This window comes from Lampris incognitus, chromosome 18 (genome assembly GCF_029633865.1).
Source record: "Lampris incognitus isolate fLamInc1 chromosome 18, fLamInc1.hap2, whole genome shotgun sequence".
Lineage (NCBI taxonomy): Eukaryota > Metazoa > Chordata > Actinopteri > Lampriformes > Lampridae > Lampris > Lampris incognitus.
In genome coordinates, this window is record NC_079228.1 from 2,658,317 (window position 1) to 2,679,207 (window position 20,891).

General features: G+C 46.6%; 1 protein-coding gene across 1 annotated transcript in view; it reads left to right on the forward strand.

The window, feature by feature from the left end:
• The window catches only part of sema4ab (sema domain, immunoglobulin domain (Ig), transmembrane domain (TM) and short cytoplasmic domain, (semaphorin) 4Ab), a 375,735-nt gene that overhangs the window by 233,973 nt on the left and 120,871 nt on the right, over window positions 1-20,891 (forward strand). The window contains exon 11 of the mRNA XM_056298286.1: window positions 15,245-15,360. Within this exon, the coding sequence (XP_056154261.1) occupies window positions 15,245-15,360 (116 nt within the window). The remainder of the gene's footprint in view (window positions 1-15,244; window positions 15,361-20,891) is intronic.

The following is a 20,891-nucleotide window of genomic DNA, read 5'->3' on the forward strand; positions in this document are numbered from 1 at the left end:
TTATTTACTTATTTAATCAGTTTTTTTCTCCATGTTTGCTCCCCATATCCCATCCTGTCGCGCTTCTCGGATTGTTATTAACGGAGCACAAATAATGAGTTCACACATATCATTTGCATATAATATTAAGTATACATAATATAATATTAAGTGTACACAATATAATATCACTCATATATTTTCGTAATGTGTGTGTGTGTGTGTTAGTTAGTTAGTTAGTGTAGATAGTGTAGGTATTGTCTCAGAGAGTAAGGGGAAAACCCCAGAAAATTAGAATTATTATAATAATTATGCATAAGTATGCAAAATATGCATTTTCTAAAAATGGCTAAAAACCACTTTTCTCGGCATTTCAGATGATTCTGAGCATTTGGGGGGAGGGAGTTGGAGTGGGGGGGGGGTTTAGGGGCAGGGGGAAGGCGGTTAGCTGGCAGGATGAAGAGGAGGGAGGAGATTTGGACGGGTGGAGAACCAAACCGCTACATTGTAGCGGGGTTCTTCTAGTATTATGTATACTTAATATTATATTATGTATAATTAATATTATATAATATGATATTATATATACTTAATATTATATTGTGTACACTTAATATTATATTATGTATAATTAATATTATATAATATTATATTATATATACTTAACTAGATCTCTGCGTCTCCTCATTCCTGCACTCCCACAATATAATACTAATTATACATAATATAATATCAAGTATACAAAAGTCTGCTGAAAAACTAGTGGCTTTATGGCGTATACTTGCATATCACTTGCATATAGCTCTACACCACTGGATGGATACACACACACACACACACACACACACACACACACACACACACACACACACATATATATGTATATATATATATATCAACACGGACACGGGAAAAAGATGTTAATGCATAGCAGTACAGGGCAGGCCTGTTTGGTGCGTCTCGCGCTCATCAGCTGCTAATGTTTTTTTCACAAAGAATCATACCGTTACGTTGTCCAGCGTCACGCCCCTAACTTCGGTTGGACAGCGACCAGTCAAATGGGGAAACATTCAAACTATAACAGCCAATGGGGTAGGTACTTATGATGCACAGCAACCAATGGAGGGGTAGAAAACATTACAACCAATGGGACTGGGACTTGTTTGGAAAAGCATTTAGGGGCCAGGGTGCTGTTGAAATGGCGTGCATTAAAAATATAACAAGGTAATTTATGTGAATTATATATTGGGGTGGTGTTGGGGCACAGTTGGGAGGACAGGCAGTAAAAAAAACATATTTCAAAAACTCATATTCAAAATGGCATATTTAAAAATAGCATATTTAAAAAAATAGCATATTAAAAAAGTTAAAAAATAGCACATTAAAAAAAACCTAATGAATGTCATATGTGTATCCTCTCGTGGGGGGGGGTTAATAAAGACGTTTTACTTATAGTTACAAAGGAGATATTTTTTTCGGTGTCTACAGCTGGTGGCCAATTTGTTTCTTGTCACACCCCGTCTGGATTGTTTCTCCCAGTGGTCTTTGTCTTGTACTTCCTGTTTTATTTTGATACTCACCTCTTGTCTCTTTTCAGGTCCTTTACTTCCTGCCCTCCTGTGTGATTACCTGCCCTGCCCTAATGTGCTGCACCTGTGTCTCATTGTCTCCCCTCCTCCAGAGTATATAGTCTTAGTGTTCCCTTCCTTCTGTGCCAGTTCGTCTTGTTCCTTGTGACAGCGTTCCAGCATTGTTCCCTTGTGTGAGTTTCTTGAGCCCTGTAGTTTCCTGACCTGTGTTTTTCCTTTTCGACCCTGCCTTTCGCCGGCCGATTTGGACACTGTTGCCTTGTTATCTGATCACCTGTGTACCGACCTCTTTCCGATTAAAAGGACTGATTTTCGTGAACTGAGACTGAGACTGAGTCTGCATTTTGAGTCCAAGCCTGTGGTTAAGTACTGACAGTACGAACTGGCCATAACATGGACTCAGCGGACTCAGATACAGTACGCTCTGTGCTCTGGGCACAAGTTCACAAAATCCAGTGTCGAGATGAACAGATCAGTCTTCTTCACCATGAAGTGAAGGAGCTGACAGACCGTCAGGAGTCCCTCTTGGCAGCTTTCGGAACCCAGCTAAACCATCTCTTTGACCAAATGCGGAAGATACAGAAGCCGCCGGGCTCTGGCTTATCGACACTGGCGGCAACTCCGGGTTCTGGGTCCGATGCTGCTTCTCCTGCGCCCGCCACTCCGTCCCTGCCTCTCCACCTTTCCAGACCAGAGCGTTTCTCCGTAGACACAGGTGACTGCAGAGCTTTTCTAACCCAGTGTGATTTGCATCTTGAGCTTCCGGCTGCTGCCTTCCCCTCTGACCGCTCAAAGATTGCATAGATTATTTCTCACCTGACTGGGGGAGCGGAGGCCTGGGCGATGGCAGAGTGGAGTTGGAAATCACCTGTCTGCAATTCACTGTCGCTGTTCTCCAAGACCTTCATCCAGATCTTCCAGCAGACAGCCCCTGGAGAGGAGGCAGCCTGAGCCCTGGTGAGACTGTGACAGGGTAAGAAGAGGGTCTCTGATTACGCCATAGAGTTAGGCACTCTAGCAGCAGAGAGTGATTGGAACCAGCCAGCCTTGTTTGATGCATTTCTTGATGGACTTTCTGACACTCTCAAAGACCAATTAGCCCCCCTGGACCTACCTGCAGAGCTGGATTCCCTTATAGCCCTGGCTATAAAGATTGACAAGCATCTGTATGAGAGAGATAGAGGCAGAACCAGACCCTGCAGCTCCCCGCCGCTCAAGCGGAGGCGACAGGTCAGCAGCTCTTCTTCTTCTTCCTGGCGATGCACTCCTCCTGCTGACTCAATCACAGCGCCTCCCCCAGACACAGAGGAACCTAGGCAGCTTGGCCGAACCCACCTGACCCCAGAGGAATGCCAGCGACTAGTTTCGGAGGGCTGCTCCATCTACTGTGGCCAACTGGGCCATTTCATCGCCTTCTGCCCGTTAAAAGACCAGGCTCGCCAGTGAAGGTGAGGGCCCTGGTGAGCCGTACTTTGACTGTTTCTAATCCCTCTCGTTTTCAACCTCTAGTGTCTCTCAACTCCTCTGCGGTTTCTCTTAAGCATCCAGTCCTAGTTGATTCTGGCTCAGATGCTAACCTAATGGACTCTGATCTAGCCAGGAAGTTGGGCCTCAAAACCTTGCACCTTAACCAGCCCCTGGATGCCAGTGCCCTGGACGGCAGGCTGTTATGTAAGGTCACCCATCACACTCAGTCACTGCACCTGTCTTTTCCCGACTCTCACACCGAAAGAATCATGTCTTCATGTCTTTCGAGCTCCTCAGCACCCACTTATCCTGAGATACCCCTGGCTCACACTCCACAGCCCCCATATAGACTGGAAAACAGGGCAGGTAATTTCATGGGGAAAGACTTGTGCAAAGAACTGTTTCCCACCCTCTCAGCCTTTCCTGCCTGAGCTTCAACCTCGTAACACCTCCCAGAACTCCCCCAGCCTGGATGCAGAGTTTCCTGACCTTTCCCGGGTTCCCATCTGCTACCACGACCTTAAGGAGGTTTTTAGCAAGGCCTGTGCCATGTCCTTGGCTCCGCACCGGGCCTATGACTGCGCCATTGACCTGCTCCCTGGATCTTCACCACCCAAGGGTCGCCTGTATTCCCTGTTAGCTCCTGAAACACAGGCCATGAGAAAGTACGTTGAGGAATCCTGGGCTGCAGGGATTATTCGGCCTTCCTCCTCTCCCGCTGGCGCTGGGTTCTTCTTCGTTGACATGAAGGATAAAACCCTGTGGCCTTGTATTGACTACAGAGGACTCAACGAGATCACCGTTCACAACAGGTACCCCCTCCCTTTAATTTCCACTGCTTTTGAACTACTAAATCGTGCTAAGGTTTTCACTAAATTTAACTTAAGGAATGCTTATCACCTAGTTAGAATAAGGGAGGGGGATGAATGGAAGACAGCATTTAACACCCCTAGTGGTCATTACGAGTACCTGGTCATACCGTTTGGACTTAGCAATGTCCCAGCTGTCTTTCAGGCCCTGGTGAACGACGTGCTCCGGGATATGCTCAATGAGTTTGTTTTTGTTTACTTGGACGACATCTTAATCTTCCCCCCTGATGAGCAAACTCACATTCAGCACATCCGGCGGGTCCTCCAGCACCTCCTCCACCACCAACTCTTTGTCAAAGCTGAGAAATGTGAGTTTCACATGCCTTCCTTGTCCTTCCTGGGGTTCTTCGTGTCTGAGGGGGAGGTCAGGATTGACCCAGAAAAGATTAGCGCTGTTGTGGATTGGCCCACTCCCACTAGCCGTAAGGAGGTTCAACGATTCCTGGGGTTTGCTAATTTTTACAGGAAGTTCATCAGAAATTTTAGTTCTGTTGCTGCCCCCCTTCATGCACTGACCTCTTCTAAGCCTAGCTTCCAGTGGAACCCCCGAGCTGAGCTCACTTTCCAGAGACTGAAGACCAGCTTCACCTCAGCTCCTGTCCTCACGTTGCCTGACCCCAACCTGCAGTTTGTGGTGGAGGTGGATGCCTCCGATGTGGGGGTGGGAGCTGTTCTCTCTCAGAGGTCGGCTAAGGACAATAAGCTAAACCCCTGTGCCTTTCTTTCCCGCAAGCTGTCGACCTCTGAGAGAAACTATGATGTTGGCAACCTCGAGCTGCTTGCCGTCAAAGTGGCATTGGAGGAGTGGAGGAACTTGCTGGAGGGGGCCGAACAGCCTTTTCTCGTCTGGATGGATCATAAAAACCTTGAGTACTTGAGGACGGCAAACAGGCTCAACTCTCGGCTGGCAAGGTGAGCTCTCTTTTTCAACCGATTCCATTTCACCCTGTCCTATCGCCCTGGCTCCAAGAACTTAAAGCCTGATGCTCTCTCCCGTTTGTTTCTCTCTGAGAACTCCTGTAAAGATCCTACTCCCATTCTTCCTCCCTCGTGTGTTCTGGGTTCTGTCACTTGGGACATTCAGAGAAGGGTTAACGAGGCCAATGTGAACTGTCAACCTCCGGCCGGCTGCCCACCGAACCAGCTGTTTGTGCCTCCTGTCTTGCATTCACGTCTTCCCGGTTATCCTGTCACCCTGGAGTACGCAGGACCTTGTTCGTCATACGACAGCGGTTCTGGTGGCATGTCATGGAGAAGGAGGTGACAGAGTACGTGGCAGGCTGTCCTGTATGTGCTCGCAGTAAGGTCTCCCGACGCCCAGCTTCTGGTCAGCTTCGCCCACTCCCTCTGCCACATCAGCCCTGGTCAGACATCTCCGTGGACTTTGTGACTGGTCTACCCCCTTCCAAAGGTAACACCACCATCCTCACGGTGGTGGATAGATTTTCGAAAATGGTCCATTTCGTTCCCTTGCCCAAGTTGCCCTTGCCCAAGGAGACAGCCGAGGTGATGCTGCATCATGTTTTTTGCCTCCATGGCTTTCCCGGGATATTGTGTCTGACCGGGGCCCGCAGTTTGTGGCACAGTTCTGGCGGGCTTTCTGTTCACTCCCGTGGGAGCATCCGTCAACCTCTCATCTGGCCACCATGCCCAAACCAATGGTCAGATGGAGCGGCTGAACCAGGAGCTGGAGACCAGCCTGCGTTGCCTCGCCTCCCAGAGCCCCAACACATGGAGCAGTCAGCTCACCTGGGTTGAGAATGCACACAATTCCCTCCCATGTTCCTCATCTGGTCTCTCCCCCGTTCAGTGTGCCTATGGATATCAACCTCCTCTCTTCCCTGCCCTGGAGAGGGAGGTCAGTGTGCCCTCTGCACTGGCTCTGGTTCGCCGCTGTCGCCACACCTGGGCCCGGGCCCGACGCACCCTGCTCCTTAATTCCGAGCGTTACAAGAAGGCGGCTGACTGACGGCGGATCCCTGCCCCCACTTACAGGAGCAGCCAGAGGATATGGCTATCCACTAAAGACTTGCCTCTCAGAGTGGAGTCCCGTAAACTCGCTACCAGGTTTGTGGGGCCATTCCCTATTTCTAAAGTCATTAACCCAGTTGCTGTCAAGCTCAAACTCCCCAGAGCCATGAGAGTCCCCCCATCCTTCCACGTGAGTCAGATCAAACCGGCCATAGAAAGCCCTTATGGTCCCTGCCTCCAGGCCCCCTCCTCCCCCCCGGTTCATCGATGGTGGCCCTGTTTACACTGTCCACAAGCTCCTGGCGGTCTGGCGTCGAGGCCGGGGCTCCCAATACCTAGTCGACTGGGAGTGATACGGCCCGGAGGAACGTTCCTGGGTCTCAGCCAGCAACATCCTGGACCCCTCCCTCATCCGGGACTTCCATCGGGCTCACCCTGGCGACCTTGGGCCATCTGGAGCCGGCCGTAGGGGTTGGGGGTACTGTCACGCCCCGTCTGGATAGTTAAGTTATCTTTTGTTTCTCCCAGTGTTCTTTGTCTTGTACTTCCTGTTTTATTTTGATACTCACCTCTTGTCTCGTTTCAGTTCCTTTAGTTCCTGCCCTCATGTGTCTCCCTCCTGTGTGATTTACCTGCCCTGCCCTAATGTGTTGCACCTGTGTCTCATTGTCTCCCCTCCTCCAGAGTATATAGTCTTAGTGTTCTCTTCCTTCTGTGCCAGTTAGTCCTGCTCCTTGTGACAGCGTTCCAGCATTGTTCCCCTTGTGTGAGTTTCTTGAGCCCTATAGTTTCCTGACCTGTTTTTTGCCTTTTCGACCCTGCCTTTCGCCGGCCGATTTGGACACTGTTGCCTTGTTATCAGATCACCTGTGTACCGACCTCCTTCCGATTAAAAGGACTGATTTTTGTGAACTGAGACTTAGTCTGCATTTTGAGTCCAAGCCTGTGGTTCAGTACTGACATTTCTATTATTCAAGGTGGACATATCAGGTCTGCAAATAATAAAATATTTTTCTGCCAAGCACAGGTTACATCTTTTGCCCCTAACTGAATATGCACTACTCTTTGTAAGGATTTTCCATGAGACGGAATAACTGATATTCTTATTTAACAATGACCAAATGTGGCAGCTTAAGGCCGTTGCATTTTTCGCTCGCTACCCCTCTATTGGTTGCTGTGCATCATAAGTACCTACCCCATTGGCTGTTATAATTTGAATGTTTCCCCATCTGATTGGTCGCTGTCCAACCAACATTAGGGGTGTGACGCTGTGCAATGTAAAGCTATGATTCTTTGTGAAAAAAACATTAGCAGCTGATGAGTGCGAGACACACGAAACAGGCCTGTACTGCTCTGCATTAAAATCTTTTTTCCTGAAACGTTGATATTCCGCTCCTCATTAGTCGAGCACTGAACCCCATTGATGGTTTCGGGGGGAAAAAAACCCGCTATATATATATATACACACACACACACACACACACACACACACACACCCACACACACACATATATATATACACTACCGTTCAAAAGTTTGGGATCACCCAAACAATTTTGTGTTTTCCATGAAAAGTCACACTTATTCACCACCATATGTTGTGAAATGAATAGAAAATAGAGTCAAGACATTGACAAGGTTAGAAATAATGATTTGTATTTGAAATAAGATTTTTTTTACATCAAACTTTGCTTTCGTCAAAGAATCCTCCATTTGCAGCAATTACAGCATTGCAGACCTTTGGCATTCTAGCTGTTAATTTGTTGAGGTAATCTGGAGAAATTGCACCCCACGCTTCCAGAAGCAGCTCCCACAAGTTGGATTGGTTGGATGGGCACTTCTTTGAGCAGATTGAGTTTCTGGAGCATCACATTTGTGGGGTCAATTAAACGCTCAAAATGGCCAGAAAAAGAGAACTTTCATCTGAAACTCGACAGTCTATTCTTGTTCTTAGAAATGAAGGCTATTCCATGCGAGAAATTGCTAAGAAATTGAAGATTTCCTACACCGGTGGTACTACTCCCTTCAGAGGACAGCACAAACAGGCTCTAACCAGAGTAGAAAAAGAAGTGGGAGGCCGCGTTGCACAACTGAGCAAGAAGATAAGTACATTAGAGTCTCTAGTTTGAGAAACAGACGCCTCACAGGTCCCCAACTGGCATCTTCATTAAATAGTACCTGTTAGAGCCTGTTTGTGCTGTCCTCTGAAGGGAGTAGTACACACCGGTGTAGGAAATCTTCAATTTCTTAGCAATTTCTCGCATGGAATAGCCTTCATTTCTAAGAACAAGAATAGACTGTCGAGTTTCAGATGAAAGTTCTCTTTTTCTGGCCATTTTGAGCGTTTAATTGACCCCACAAATGTGATGCTCCAGAAACTCAATCTGCTCAAAGAAGTGCCCATCCAACCAATCCAACTTGTGGGAGCTGCTTCTGGAAGCGTGGGGTGCAATTTCTCCAGATTACCTCAACAAATTAACAGCTAGAATGCCAAAGGTCTGCAATGCTGTAATTGCTGCAAATGGAGGATTCTTTGTCGAAAGCAAAGTTTGATGTAAAAAAAATCTTATTTCAAATACAAATCATTATTTCTAACCTTGTCAATGTCTTGACTCTATTTTCTATTCATTTCACAACATATGGTGGTGAATAAGTGTGACTTTTCATGGAAAACACGAAATTGTTTGGGTGATCCCAAACTTTTGAACGGTAGTGTATATATATATATATATATATATATATATATATATCTATATATATATATATATATACACACACACACACACACACACACACACACACATATATATATATATTTATATATATCCGGAAAGTATTCACACCCCTTCACTTTCCCCACATTTTGTGATGTTACAGCCTTATTCCAAAACGGATTAAATTCCTTTTTTTCTCATCAATCTACACACAATACCCCATAATGACAAAGTGAAAAAGGTTTTTTTAGAAATGTTTGCAAATTTATTAAAAATAAAAAACTGAAATATTGCATGTACATAAGTATTCACACCCTTTACTCAGTACTTGGTTGAGGCACCCTTGGCAGCGATTACAGCCTCAAGTCTTCTTGGGTATGAAGCTACAAGCTTGGCACACCTATATTTGGGGTGTTTCTCCCATTCTTCTCTGCAGATCCTCTCGAGCTCTGTAAGGTTAGATGGGGAGCGTCGCTGCACAGCTATTTTCAGGTCTTTCCAGAGTTGTTCAATGGGGTTCAAGTCTGGGCTCTGGCTGGGCCACTCAAGGACATTCACAGACTTGTCCCGAAGCCACTCCTTCGTTGTCTTGGCTGTGTGCTTAGGGTCGTTGTAATGTTGAAAGGTAAACCTTCGCCCCAGTCTGAGGTCCTGAGCGCTCTGGAGCAGGTTTTCATCAAGGATCTCTCTGTACTTTGCTCCATTCATCTTTCCCTCGATCCTGACTAGTCTCTCAGTTCCTGCCGCTGGAGAACATCCCCACAGCATGATGCTGCCACCACCATGCTTCACTGTAGGGATGGTATTAGCAAGGTGATGAGAGGTGCCTGGTTTCCTCCAGACGTGACGTTTGGCTTTCAGGCCAAAGAGTTCAATCTTGGTTTCATCAGACCAGAGAATCTTGTTTCTCATGGTCTGAGAGTCCTTTAGGTGCTTTCTGGCAAACTCCAAGCGGGCTGCCATGTGCCTTTTACTGAGCAGAGGCTTCCGTCTGGCCACTCTACCATAAAGGCCTGATTGGTGGAGTGCTGCAGAGATGGTTGTCCTTCTGGAAGGTTCTCCCATCTCCACAGAGGAACGCTGGAGCTCTGTCAGAGTGACCATCAGGTTCTTGGTCACCTCCCTGACCAAGGCCCTTCTCCCCCGATTGCTCAGTTTGGCTGGGCGGCCAGCTCTAGGAAGAGTCCTGGTGGATCCAAACTTCTTCCATTTACGAATGATGGAGACCACTGTGCTCTTCGGGACCTTCAAATCTGTAGAATTTTTTTGTACCCTTCCCCAGATCTGTGCCTCAATACAATCCTGTCTCGGAGGTCCACAGACAATTCCTTTGACTTCATGGCTTGGTTTCTGCTCTGACATGCACTGTCAACAGTGGGACCTTATATAGACAGGTGTGTGCCTTTCCAAATCATGTCCAATCAATTGAATTTACTACAGGTGGACTCCAATCAAGATGTAGAAACATCTCAAGGATGATCAGTGGAAACAGGATGAACCTGAGCTCAATTTTGAGTGTCATAGCAAAGGGTGTGAATACTTATGTACATGCAATATTTCAGTTTTTTATTTTCAATAAATGTGCAAAAATTTCTACAAAACCTTTTTCACTTTGTCATTATGGGGTATTGTGTGTAGATTGATGAGAAAAAAAAGGAATTTAATCCATTTTGGAATAAGGCTGTAACATAACAAAATGTGGGAAAAGTGAAGGGGTGTGAATACTTTCCGGATGCACTGTAAATATATATATATATATATATATGTATATATATATGCATACATATATATATACATACATATATTTAAAAATGGTGATTTTGACTGAACTTCTGCTTTAATCATGAAACATTTTAATTTGATGACATTTATTGTAGCAAATTTAAAAAGCAATATTTTAACTAGTTTCAGAGATGTTTCATATCCGTACACACCAATATTATTTAATGTTCGAAAATTAAATGCTGACACTAACCCGTAAACTCAAAGCAAAACTTACCTGTGAGCACCACTGATTCAGGACCTGTTAGCAGTAACAAATCCCATCCTTAAACATTATAGCTGGAGGCACCGACCAACCTTTAGTCCATTTCTCACATCAGAGCTGTCTCTAGATGGTTCATCTGTCACTTCATAGGAGAAAAAAGACTTGTCTTTGTTGGACCTTCTGTGGAGAACAACCCCCAGATATTTGTAGCTGTCCACAAGCTCCATGTCAGCACCTTTAATGCTGGTTGGTACAGGACCAAGAGGAGTCTTTCTAAAGCTGATCATCGTGTCTTTAGTTTTACACACATTTAAGTGGAGAAAGGACTCATCACACCAGGACACACAATCATCGACAACAGGTCCATGTTGTTCCTCCTGCCCTTCAAGGACAACGAACTAAAACAATGAAAGCAGTTGGACGGAAGGAGAATAGGCCAGATGTACTAAGTCTTTTGCTAGTTTGGGATGCAGATATGATGCATTATGTCCGAAAAAACTCCTGTTTCATATCAAACCAAAACATTGGGCCTCAAAAGGCAGTTTGTGTGTCACCTGTGTGCGTCATTACAAGGTGTACGTCTCTTCTAGGAATCACACTCTTGTAACTCTCTCCATTTAACTCCCTCCAGCTTCCTCCCACAGTCCAAAGACATGCAGGTCAGGTGAATCAGCCGTACTAAATTTTGTGAATGTGTGTGTGTGGGCCCTGTGATGGTCTGGCGACCTGTCCAGGGTGTCTCCTCGCCTGCCGCCCAATGACTGCTGGGATAGTGTCCAGCATCTCCACGACCTGGAGAGCAGGATAAATGGTTTAGATGATGGATGGATGGAAGAAGAACACATGCAGTGGTGATGCTGTCCTCTGCATGCAACATGCCATTACTGGAGGTTCCTACATGCAGTGGTGATGCCGTCCTCTACATGCAACATGTCGTTACTTGAGGTTCCTACATGCAGTGGTGATGCTGTCCTCTACATGCAACATGTCATTACTGGGGGTTCCTACATGCAGTGGTGATGCCGTCCTCTACATGCAACATGTCGTTACTGGGGGGTTACAACATGCAGTGGTGATGCTGTCCTCTATATGCAACATGTCATTACTGGAAGCTCCTACATGCAGTGGTGATGCCGTCCTCTACATGCAACATGTCGTTACTGGGCGTTCCCAGATGCAGTGGTGATGCTGTCCTCTACATGCAACATGTCATGACTAGGGGTTCCTACATGCAGTGGTGATGCCGTCCTCTACATGCAACATGCCATTACTGGAGGCTCCTACATGCAGTGGTGATGCTGTCCTCTACATGCAACATGTCATTACTGGGGGTTCCTACATGCAGTGGTGATGCTTTCCTCTACATGCAACATGTCATTACTGGGGGTTCCTACATGCAGTGGTGATGCCGTCCTCTACATGCAACATGCCATTACTGGAGGCTCCTACATGCAGTGGTGATGCTGTCCTCTACATGCAACATGTAATTACTGGGGGTTCCTACATGCAGTGGTGATGCTGTCCTCTACATGCAAAATGTCATTACTGGGGGTTCCTACATGCAGTGGTGATGCTTTCCTCTACATGCAACATGTCATTACTGGGGGTTCCTACATGCAGTGGTGATGCCGTCCTCTACATGCAACCTGTAATTACTGGAAGCTCCTACATGCAGTGGTGATGCCTTCCTCTACATGCAACATGTCGTTACTGGGGGTTCCTACATGCAGTGGTGATGCTGTCCTCTACATGCAACATGTCGTTTCTGGGGGTTCCCAGATGCAGTGGTGATGCTGTCCTCTACATGCAACATGTCATGACTAGGGGTTCCCAGATGCCGTGGTGATGCCGTCCTCTACATGCAACATGCCATTACTGGAGGCTCCTACATGCAGTGGTGATGCCGTCCTCTACATGCAACATGTCATTACTGGGGGTTCCTACATGCAGTGGTGATGCTGTCCTCTACATGCAACATGTCATTACTGGAAGCTCCTACATGCAGTGGTGATGCCGTCCTCTACATGCAACATGTCGTTACTGGGGGTTCCCAGATGCAGTGGTGATGCCGTCCTCTACATGCAACATGTCATGACTGGGGGTTCCTACATGCAGTGGTGATGCTTTCCTCTACATGCAACATGTCATTACTGGGGGTTCCTACATGCAGTGGCGATGCCATCCTCTACATGCAACATGTAATTACTGGGGGTTCCTACATGCAGTGGTGATGCTGTCCTCTACATGCAAAATGTCATTACTGGGGGTTCCTACATGCAGTGGTGATGCTTTCCTCTACATGCAACATGTCATTACTGGGGGTTCCTACATGCAGTGGTGATGCCGTCCTCTACATGCAACCTGTCGTTACTGGGGGTTCCCAGATGCAGTGGTGATGCTGTCCTCTACATGCAACATGTCATGACTAGGGGTTCCCAGATGCCGTGGTGATGCCGTCCTCTACATGCAACATGCCATTACTGGAGGCTCCTACATGCAGTGGTGATGCCGTCCTCTACATGCAACATGTCATTACTGGGGGTTCCTACATGCAGTGGTGATGCTGTCCTCTACATGCAACATGTCATTACTGGAAGCTCCTACATGCAGTGGTGATGCCGTCCTCTACATGCAACATGTCGTTACTGGGGGTTCCCAGATGCAGTGGTGATGCCGTCCTCTACATGCAACATGTCATGACTGGGGGTTCCTACATGCAGTGGTGATGCCGTCCTCTACATGCAACATGTCATGACTGGGGGTTCCTACATGCAGTGGTGATGCCGTCCTCTACATGCAACATGTCATGACTGGGGGTTCCTACATGCAGTGGTGATGCTGTCCTCTACATGCAACATGTCATTACTGGGGGTTCCTACATGCAGTGGTGATGCCGTCCTCTACATGCAACATGTCATTACTGGGGGTTCCTACATGCAGTGGTGATGCCGTCCTCTACATGCAACATGTCATTACTGGAAGCTCCTACATGCAGTGGTGATGCCGTCCTCTACATGCAACATGTCATTACTGGGGGTTCCTACATGCAGTGGTGATGCCGTCCTCTACATGCAACATGTCATGACTGGGGGTTCCTACATGCAGTGGTGATGCCGTCCTCTACATGCAACATGTCATTACTGGGGGTTCCTACATGCAGTGGTGATGCCGTCCTCTACATGCAACATGTCATTACTGGGGGTTCCTACATGCAGTGGTGATGCCGTCCTCTACATGCAACATGTCATTACTGGGGGTTCCCAGATGCAGTGGTGATGCTGTCCTCTACATGCAACATGTCATGACTGGGGGTTCCCAGATGCAGTGGTGATGCTGTCCTCTACATGCAACATGTCATTACTGGGGGTTACAACATACAGTGGTGATGCTGTCCTCTACATGCAACCTGTAATTACTGGAAGCTCCTACATGCAGTGGTGATGCCTTCCTCTACATGCAACATGTCGTTACTGGGGGTTCCTACATGCAGTGGTGATGCTGTCCTCTACATGCAACATGTCGTTACTGGGCGTTCCCAGATGCAGTGGTGATGCTGTCCTGTACATGCAACATGTCATGACTGGGGGTTCCTACATGCAGTGGTGATGCCGTCCTCTACATGCAACATGTCATTACTGGAAGCTCCTACATGCAGTGGTGATGCCGTCCTCTACATGCAACATGTCATGACTGGGGGTTCCTACATGCAGTGGTGATGCCGTCCTCTACATGCAACATGTCATTACTGGGGGTTCCCAGATGCAGTGGTGATGCCGTCCTCTACATGCAACATGTCATTACTGGGGGTTCCTACATGCAGTGGTGATGCCGTCCTCTACATGCAACATGTCATTACTGGGGGTTCCTACATGCAGTGGTGATGCCGTCCTCTACATGCAACATGTCATTACTGGGGGTTCCTACATGCAGTGGTGATGCCGTCCTCTACATGCAACATGTCATTACTGGGGGTTCCTACATGCAGTGGTGATGCCGTCCTCTACATGCAACATGTCGTTTTGGGGGTTCCCAGATGCAGTGGTGATGCTGTCCTCTACATGCAACATGTCATGACTAGGGGTTCCTAGATGTCATTAGTGGGGTTCCATGCACTGGTTGCAGAATGAGCTGCAGTCGTTGTAAATTAGATGTTCATCTCACACAGATTGGAAGCACACCAATGTCCTCAGGCTGCAAGTTTCATGTCTGTACATCGTGTCTACAGTGTCACAGGTGTAGTCTTGTTACAACATTGTTTGTGTTGTATAAATAAATGTTGCCAAGTTTGAAAGTGTTTCAGTGCATTTGCTGCCTGTTGTCTCATATGTGTTGGTACACGCACACAAACATATACACACACCTAAAGTGATTCTCAGCAGTGGTTGTGTGACATTGCTGTGAGCTGAATGATACGAGAGCATTCTCTTCCATGTGTTGTTGGAAGTAGGCAACTATTAAGTAGTACTGGAGACTCACAGCTTCAGTGCTTTTCAAGTATACTAGACATACTGAGAAAGTACTTGTGGTTTTAGTTGTCCTCGTTTCAGATTAAAAAAAATTCTAATAACATAACTGGCAGTTGATATGTTTTTATTTTAATTTAGGTATGTGTTTCTCTTGTGTAGTGTATTAGTACTTGACAAGTACATGTTTTTCTCTTACTTTCAGAATCAGGGTACCTCCACAAAGCGGTGCTGCTGGAGAAAGGAGTCCATATAATTGAGGCAGTCCAGATATTTGAAGCATATCAGCCTGTTAAGAACCTACAGCTTTCCATATCCAAGGTACTCTCCCCTCGTAACCAGACTGTCTGTATAATGCATTTAATTAAACCAATCAAATGATCAGTGATATATCAACATAGTACACAGCCCAAACCATGAAGTGGGGCTTATCACTCACTAAAAACACTTCGTTTTGGAGGGGGTAGCAGATTTGATAAGTAATTCATGTGTTCCACCATGTTTCTGTTTGTCAGCTAGACTGAACATTCAGATGGTAAACCACCTGAAGGAAAAAGCTGAATGAAGGAGGTGAGAAACATAACGGAACCAGGTGCTTCCATGTAGGTGTGGTGCTTAATGCAATCATACAATTAACAACCTGTTATGCTCTGTGGCATGCATAAACCTGCTGAACAGGCCCCGCTGACCTTGGTCTTGGTTCAAGATGGCCAAAAAAAAAAAAGATTTAAGTGACTCTGAAAGAGGGTTCATTATTGGGTCATGGGTGGCAAGAGCTTCAGCCACACACTGCTCAGCTGGCTAGTGCTTCATAAGGAGCCGTGACTAAAGTGACATCTGCATTGAGGTCAATGGGAAAGGCATAAGTAAATCAGGTCTGACATTGTGGTCAGAATTGCAGGTTCGATGATCCTGATGGTCCTGCATTAGCGCAATATGTAAAGGAAAAAGGCAGAACAACTCTGCCTCAGCTGGCTGAGAATGCCAATCCAGGACATGCTCAGACTGTCAGCAAGGACAGTTCATTAACAGCTACATCGAGAGAGATATGGAACATATCAAAGGTCAAGGGAAGACACCTACTATGGGTAGGTGCAGGACTTACGTCTCTTTTGGCAGAGGGATAAGGTTTGGGCTAAATTTCCTCTGACAAGGGAAAATGCCTATTGGGAAACATACAGGCAAATATCTCCAAGACTATGGCCCCCAATGCTAAATCTAATTATTTTAAAGAATGTCTCTGGGGCATCCCGGTAGCATAGTGGTCTATTCCGTTGCCTACCAACACGGGAATTGCCAGTTCGAATCCCTGTGTTACCTCCAGCTTGGTTGGGCATCCCTACAGACACAATTGGCCGTGTCTGCAGGTGGGAAGCCAGATGTGGGTATGTGTCTTAGTCGCTGCACTAACACCTCCTCTGGTCAATTGGGGCGCCTGTTCAGGGGGGAGGGGGAACTGGCGTGATCCTACCGTGTGCTACATCCCCCTGGTGAAACTCCTCACTGTCAGGTGAAAAGAAGCAGCTGGTGACTCCACATGTATGGGAGGAGGCATGTGGTAGTCTGCAGCCCTCCCCGGATCAGCAGAGGGGGTGGAGCAGCGACCGGGATGGCTTGGAAGAGTGGGGTAATTGGCCAAGTACAATTGGGGAGGAAAAGGGGGGGGGTGTCTTGCTAATAATTTTAAAAATCCTAAACAATTCTGGGACAGTATAAAAGCCATAACAAACACTTAAGGAGATGGCAAGACTCTCAGGACTCTCTGTTGCCCAAGTGTTTGGTCAGCTTCTGTCTGCTCTAACCTGATAGCTGACCCTTCCTACACTGGTAGGTTCAATATTTCTTCTTGTTACAGTACCCTTTCCTTTATGAAAACAACATCTGCACAAGTTCTGAATGCTATCGAACAACTAAGTTTCAGCAGTGGTGCTGGACTTAATGGGATTGAATCCAGATCTGTTAGCCTTTCATATTCTCATGTCCCCACTAGCTGACTGGTTTAACGTGTCCTTATCTACTGTGAGGTACCATCTACCTGGAAACATTCACACATTACTCCGTTTAACAAAGGTGGTGACATGCTTGATCCAAGTAGTTTTAGACCTATATCAATAATCTGTTCGATTCCTAAAGTGTTTTAAAAACTAATATTTAATCAGTTATCACAATATCTTAAGAATCCTATCGCCTTTTCAGTCTTGAGTTAGATCTACTCATTCAACAACTACTGCTCTCTCAAGACTTATTAACAATGTATTTTCTCTCCAATTGTATCTAGCCAATTACCCCACTCTTCCGAGCCGTCCCAGTTGCTGCTCCACCCCCAACTTTGCTAACCTTAACCCCTTGCCTCACCTACCAAATCTGCATACTTTAACCTCTCCCTTTCAAAAGCAACATGTAAACCTGTAATTTTGCATGTTGTCGACATCTCCTAGACCTTGAATACATGATTCTAAAAGAAACAATGTTAGTGATGTAGTTACACGCCCTCTAACACCTGTTGCCACTGGTGTCAGTTTGCCAACCTCAACCCCTTGCCTTACCTACCAAGTCTGCATTCCTACATTGTCAAAGAGGGCTGAACCATGTCATCTGGATACAACCTTTATTGACAAATACGTTAACTAAGGGCCCTGACACACCAGGCCGACGGTCAGCCGTCAGCCAATGTTTGGTCGTCGGTGAGCGTCTCTGACCCTAGTTTTTGCAGTGTGATCTGCACCGTCAGCGCTAGTTGGACCCCTGTTGGCAGCTTTTCAGCTGATTCAGCATGTTGAATCGGCAGAGCCCGTCAGTGAGCGAGATCGCTCTGATTGGTTGTTCAGCTTAGTGAATCAGTGCAGAACGTACATGCTAGTTGGCCATTGGCTGTAGTCTTTGCGGTGTGTTCAAGTGCTACTTTTTGGCCCAGATGGCAGGCGACGTGGGGCGACGCAACAGTCAGCCTTCGTCAAGTTTGGTGCGTCTGGGCCCTAAGGGACATCTTCAGTCTCAACTGACTGCAGGTATTCCCAGCCCTTATAAACAATACAATACAATACAGTGCCTAACGACCGAAACCAATGACCAGTTTCATATGTAAATATGGGTGTGACCATGAACTAGAGTTACAATGACCATGTGTACTGTTCACAGAGGTTAGGGATTGTTGCAATCACAACATTGTTAGATGGCGACAGATGTATAACGACTGAAACCAACAACAGCTTTCATGATCAAATGTGGGTATGCCTATTAGCTAGAGCAGCGTTTCTCAAACCTCTCCTGACGGACCACTTGTCCTGCATGTTTTAGATCTCTCCCTGCTCCAACACAGCTGATTTAAATGATCAGTTTTGTTATTAGGCAGCTTCGGGAGCTCATAACGAGTTGATCATTTGAATCTGCTGTGTTGGAGCAGGGAGAGATCTAAAACATGCAGGACAAGTGGTCCGCCAGGAGAGGTTTAAGAAACGCTGAGCTAGAGTTTCGATGGCTAGGCTAAGTGCTATGATAAATTCTGTTTTATTTACAGCCGACTGGCAATTCCGTAAGCCAAAAGTAAAGGAGGAGTGAGTAGAGGAGGCTTTTCTGAGAGAATAGAGGTTCTCAGGGTTGATTTGTCTGCGGCATGCATTTTTTTTTTGGATAACCTAACCCTGAATGACAGGGATGTCTTTGCAGCACATGGTGGGTAAGGCAGGCAATGAGAGAAAATAGTAGAAAAGATCATTTCCAGTCAGTGTCCTTGCTTGGTGGACTCGCACAGGTAGACTCGCAGGTCTTTACCCAAACCGGTCTTAACACAATGAGGGCTGACACACAAGGCCTGACACTACAGTGCAGTTGTGTGATTAAATATGAAGGAAGTACCACAGCTGAACCCGCCCCAACCGACCGACTGCACTCTCTTGTGTTCAAGATCAGAGCTTGTTCTTTAATTCCTGTTAAACTAGTCAATGACAGCTCCAAGGTTACCTTACCATATAAAGCTGCACTGGTCAAGACACTATGGTACTCCTAAACATCTCCTAATTGACTTGATTATCATCTTCTCTAATTTCTCCCCTCAGTGATGACAATCTCAAATACTGTCAATGGCCACATTATACTTGGTAAATATAAAATTGCAAGCAACACAATTTGTCAGGTAATAATGTCTTGCACAATTACTTTTCTCAACTTGCAGCCTTGCTCCCTATCACTTAATGAAACCCTATACCTAAATGTAGGCTCTTGACAGGTTGCTCTGATATAGAGGGAATGATCTACTTATCAATATGAAAACTCTCCTGCACCATTCTACCCCAAACGCCTGACAAACTCCTGGATTTACTACATCCTTTCCCATCTAAGATTGTCATTTATCTTTGCCAATAACTAATGTGTATAAGGAGCTGTACTTGTAATTGGTGTCATGTTATCCATATACACTCTGATAGGAGGGAGACACATCCCACCCTGCAACCTCCTCTCACCACCAACAACCCACTTAGATGCTCTAGTTATCACCTCCATGGCCATGGGAAATGCTACTTATCCCCTCCATGGCCATGGTAAACGTTCATTCATTCATTCATTCATTCATTCATTCATTCATTCATTCATTCATTCATTCATTCATTCATTCATTCATTCATTTTCAGCCGCTTCTCCGGGGTCGGGTCACAGTGGCAGCAAGCTAAGAAGGGCACTCCAGAGCTCCCTCTCCCCAGCAACGCCCTCCAGCTCCTCCTGGGGGATCCCAAGGCATTCTCAAGCCAGATTGGACACATAGTCCCTGCAGTGAGTTATGGCTCTACCACGGGGTCTCCTCCCAGTTGGCCGTACCCAGTAAACCTACAAAGGAAGGCGCCCAGGAGGCATCCTAATCAGATGCCCGAACCATCTCAACTGGCTCCTTTCGATGCAAAGGAGCAGCGGCTCTACTCCCAGCTCCCCCCAGATGTCGGAGCACCTCACCTTATCTCTAAGGCTGAGCCCAGACACCCTACGGAGTAAACTAATTTCAGCAGCTTGTATCTGCGATCTCACCCTTTCAGTCACTACCCAAAGCTCGTGGCCATAGGTGAGAGTTGTAACGAAGATTGACTGGTAAATTGAGAGCTTTGCTTTCCGGCTCAGCTCCCTTTTCACTGAAACGATCTGGTACAACGTCTGTATTACTGCTGATACTGCACCAATCCACCAGTCAATCTCCCGCTCCATCCTACCCTCACTCGTGAACAAGACCCCGAGATACTTGAACTCCTTCACTTGAGGCAACAACTCATCTCCAACCCGGAGGGAGCATTCCACCATTTTTCGGTCGAGAACCATGGTCTCAGACTTGGAGGTGCTGACTCTCATCCTGGCCATTTCACACTCAGCTGCAAACCACCCCAGTGCACGCTGGAGGTCGCGTTCTGATGAAGCCAACAAAACCACATCATCTGCAAAGAGCAGAGATGCAATTCCGAGGTTCCTAAAACGGACACACTCCTCACCTTGGCTGTGCCTTGAGATCCTGTCCATGAATATCACAAACAGAATCGGAGACAAGGGACAACCTTGGTGGAGTCTGACACCCACCGAAAACGTGTTTGACTTTGTGCCAAGAATGCGGATACAGCTCTCACTTTGGTTATACAAGGACCGGATGGCATGTAGCAACTGCCCCGGTACCCCATACTACCGCAGTACCCTCCACAGAGTGCCCCGAGATACATGGTTGAAAGCCTTCTCCAAGTCCACAAAAACATGTAGACTGGCTGGTCAAACACCCATGCCCCCCTCAGCACTTCCGCAAGAGTAAAGAGTTGGTCCATTGTTCCATGACCAGGACGGAATCCACATTGTTCCTCCTGGATCCGAGGTTCGACAATCGGTTG